Raw genomic sequence first — 4,088 nt, forward strand, 5'->3', positions numbered from 1 at the left:
TTCAGATTTTTGAAACTTTAATAAGATTTTAAAAACATCATGACTTTGAACTGAAAAACATACACGTTTAGCACACAAATATTGTAATATGAGTCAACTCCAACTCCATTTGAAAACATGTGAATCAAATTACAGTTTTAGAAGTTAGTAGTTCACATTTAAGCAAGTTAGCGCCTTGCTGAATTCAGCCTTTGTAAAAAAGAGACTTAGTGCATATTGTAATGGCACAATGTGCTTTTGTACCATTTTGTTGATTTTTTTCACCTTATTAAACAAGATCAAGTTCTTGAAAGTTGGTAGATAACAGCTAACTTCCTATGACATGAAATTACCAATGGTAACAGTTACATTTTGTAACAACACTTTTCTATAGATTTCTTTTCCTATCTTAAAATTTTAAAAGCAATCATTTGTAAGGATTGCATCAACATCAATTTAGCAGAGAAAGATCAAACTTTATTGAAACTGCTTGCATACAAAATATATTGCACTATAACCAAACAAATGTCAACATAAAATCCAATCTGTTGTCGCTAATATGTACAGAGAATATTGCCCAAGAGCAGTTACATTACAAGGTCATTCTACCTTGGTTAATTATCTACAGTATTTTAAACCAAACAGCTTACAGATGATGTGTGCAAGGTACCAATTTCTGTTTTCAAATACTATACATTCCCAGAATAAATAACTAGAAATCAACATTAATGTTTGGCAATACTTTTAAAAGACTTTTTTTTCTTTTAAAGATTCTTGAGATCATGTGCAGTTGGTTGCCATTTTTATATGCTTGTTTGTATGCAAGGAAAAGTAACCGTAAAATGAAAATTCAAAGAAACAAACTCACAAAATATATCAGAGGCAGAACTTCGGTTTGTACGGCTCTGTACAGATTCAGTGGTACCCCGACCTGGAGTTATTTTTTATGAAAAATATAACATCTCAGAGTGAAGGTCCTTCACATATTTTTCTTTAGTAAATTTCATTAAAAAAAAAAAAAAAACAACTCAAACAAAACCAAAACCCGACATGTCAAATCAAAAGAAAAAAAAGTACTATTTGTTAATCAATTTTAGTATGCTTTCCAATTCTGCTTATACATTAGATCTAATATTTCCAAGTTTACAAAACATCTGACCTGCTTCCAATATTTCTTAGACAAAATACCTGTACTTCGCTTCGCAGGATTATGCACATATGGAAATGACCTTCCTATCTCTCCGAAATAAGCCTAAAATTAAAATATGAAAAAGTTCACAAAACGAGGGGAGGACAAAATTAAAAAGGCTCTAAGTTAAAACTGGTCATCAGGCCAAAGAGCAGGCATATCCTACTAACTTTCGACCAAAAAGATTTGTTCCTAGCTGAAAACATCTTAGCCTCTCTCAAATGAAAAGATAGTTATTTCTTCTCCTGTCTATACAGAAAAATTACACATCCCTCTCAATAACACTATTTGTCAAACTTCAGTGCAACAAAACATAAACAAAAACAAGTCCTATTCTTTATACTGCCTAACCTGATGTTTATGCAAGGAAAAAAATATGGAAAGCATGCATATTCTTCTATAAAGTACTAATGTTTGACAGGGTTTGCTACATCTTTAACATTTAGTGTTTCCCACTCATCTTCCCTGAACTCTGCATCCAAATATAATAATCCTACCTGCCAAGATATAAAAAAGGCACAGATCATACAACTTTTTTTTTTTTTGCTAATGAAAATGACAAACGTCACGTCACACACATCTCAGGGTCCACTAAAATACTGGAAAAGTGGACCAAAACATAAACTCACACAGGACATGAAATGACATAGTATTTCAATTAGATTGAAAACAGAAGTCTAGTATGATTACCATAAATGCTATTTATTCAGAAAAAACTGAAATGTACCAGTGAGTTATCACCCAATGCAGGAAAATGATCCAAATTAACAAAGAATGTCACTTTTCAGTACTTTAAAAAATAAACCAAACTCAAATCCTGTCCTTAAGTGCTAAGTATACTTAAAAGCGGTGTTTCAAAAATTTCAAGATATCTTTTTGTGCAAATCTGAAAATTGTTGCTTATGGCCAATAACAACAACAAAAAATTCTTAAACAGAATTTGTGTTCATTTCATGCCCTGTGCCATCTTGCCTACTATTTGTCTTTGGCCTAACAAAGTATTCTAATATGGAATAAGAATTACGGAAATGGTATAGGAAATATAACTTCAGGATTATGCAGTTTAGGGTACTCCGTTCACAAGCGGTTGCGGGCCATCCACGCTGTCTGGCTTTTCCTTCTTCTGGTTGCGGTCTTTACCCGTGCGCAGCCGATTACCTTCACTGGAGGTATTCTGTAATGTTTTAGTGTGGACACTCCTTTCATTATTGCAGTCAACTCTGATCTAAAACAAGTCATAGTTGTTATATACAAAGACCATATCCTATTGTAATCTGTAATTGGCCTGACAAGAAATTTAAGCCTGAAGTGTAAATTCCACACGTTAAAAGGGGAAATGCAAGTGAAAATAGAAGTGCAAGAAATTAGGTCAGGTAGGATCTTTATTTGGATTATGATTTTAAAACAATCTTCTTCTTTAACCGGAACACACTGGTGATCTCACTGCATCCAAAGTTAGTTAAAACTCACAAGTCTACTGTGTCTTCTTCTAAGCAGAATAAAACAGTGAGAAACAAATAGTTAAAATGAATTACTGTTACTGATTATAAGATATACCTGGCTATAATACTAGAGTTGAAAAGAATGAGTTACTCTCCAAAGATTATGAAACCCAGGAGAAGAGTGACAAATTAATGTCTTCCTATTATGACTTTATTTTACCAGGATAGTAACTCAACTAATTCCCTTATTAACTAGCCTTCAGTTTATACCTTTATATCATGGGTATGACTACATTTCTATATACTGAGGGCTCCCACTGTCTTATAGTAAAAGAATATGAGCATTGGTTTCTAGTAGCTTGTATTTCAGTAAGGCCAGTCAGATGAACAAAGAACTTGAACTCTGTCTGAATAACAAGAATGGTACAGGGAAATCTGAAGACACTAATGTATGGGGGAACTGGAACCGCAGGACGAGTGTAAAGATGAATGCAATCTAAAAAACGATATTGAGATTTATATAGTATTTTAAGTGCCAACACTGAACACTTAAACACTGATAACAGAATTCTAAATGCTGTACATATGAAAGATAATATTGACCAATGGGCCTAAAACAACAACAAATATTGATCTGCTCCAATTACAAATATATCCCAAAATGGTTCACTATAATTTCAAAGTGTGTTTAAGTGTTGGGTCTAGGTGTGTATTTTAAATGCTTTGTTGTCGACGGTTCCATGCTCTGATTTAGATCTAATCTCATACTTACACAGAACACACAACCTTTCTTCCAGTAGTCTGTTTTAATTATAAATATAATTATAAATATGCATCCTTTTAACCGATGGGATCAAATTGTCAAGTTCGTCGAACTGTCAGTTTAAGTAGGGAATTATAAGAAGCGGGTACATACAAATGCCTTACGTCTTTGTAAGGCACATGTAAGTACATATTTAATCCATCTCTTTATCTAGGTCTAAGGTCCTGTCTATGCTGGTCCTGAAGAACCCACCAGTAGTTAACGCCTACGTATAACAGCTATGAATTCTAAATAACATTCTGTGTGGGAGTTTCTGCTCTTAAAAAGTTATCTGTCACTAATCTTGGGTGCTGGTCCCAAACTAATCTACAGTCAAGGAGGAACCCTAAATAGCTGGATTAAGAATTAAGAATCAAAGAAATAGAAGAGGAGAAGATGGGTTCTAGAAATGAGACATCGGGGTTCGAATATCAGGTAAAGGACCACATCTTTCTAAATTTCAGTTTACTTACCTATGAAACAGAATAATAAAAGTACTTACCTCAGGGGGCTGCTGTAAGATTAAATTAGATAAAACACACACAAAACACTTAGCAAGGGTGTCTGCACAAGCTCAAAGCTAATTTTAAAATTATTTAACAATGAGTCCAGCCAAGGAGATGACTGAGATGGAAATCTCAGATTGGAGGCTGGCTGTAAACAAGCAGCTGACAGA

General features: G+C 33.8%; 1 protein-coding gene across 14 annotated transcripts in view; it reads right to left on the minus strand.

Annotated features, from left to right (window-relative positions):
• Positions 1-4,088, minus strand: part of FMR1 (fragile X mental retardation 1) — a 39,775-nt gene continuing 35,687 nt past the window's right edge. For 8 of the 14 annotated variants that reach the window (XM_015590556.2, XM_015590559.2, XM_015590557.2 and 5 more), the window contains one exon: positions 1-2,393. In XM_015590556.2, coding sequence (XP_015446042.1) covers positions 2,232-2,393 — 162 coding nt within the window. In that variant the 3' untranslated portion in view covers positions 1-2,231. Of the gene's footprint in view, positions 2,394-2,532; positions 2,658-4,088 lie in introns of those variants that run through there. The other 6 variants (XM_015590558.2, XM_015590561.2, XM_006913416.3 and 3 more) reach the window with 2 other exon arrangements.

Source organism: Pteropus alecto, unplaced genomic scaffold (assembly GCF_000325575.1).
Source record: "Pteropus alecto unplaced genomic scaffold, ASM32557v1 scaffold275, whole genome shotgun sequence".
Taxonomy (NCBI): Eukaryota; Metazoa; Chordata; class Mammalia; order Chiroptera; family Pteropodidae; genus Pteropus; species Pteropus alecto.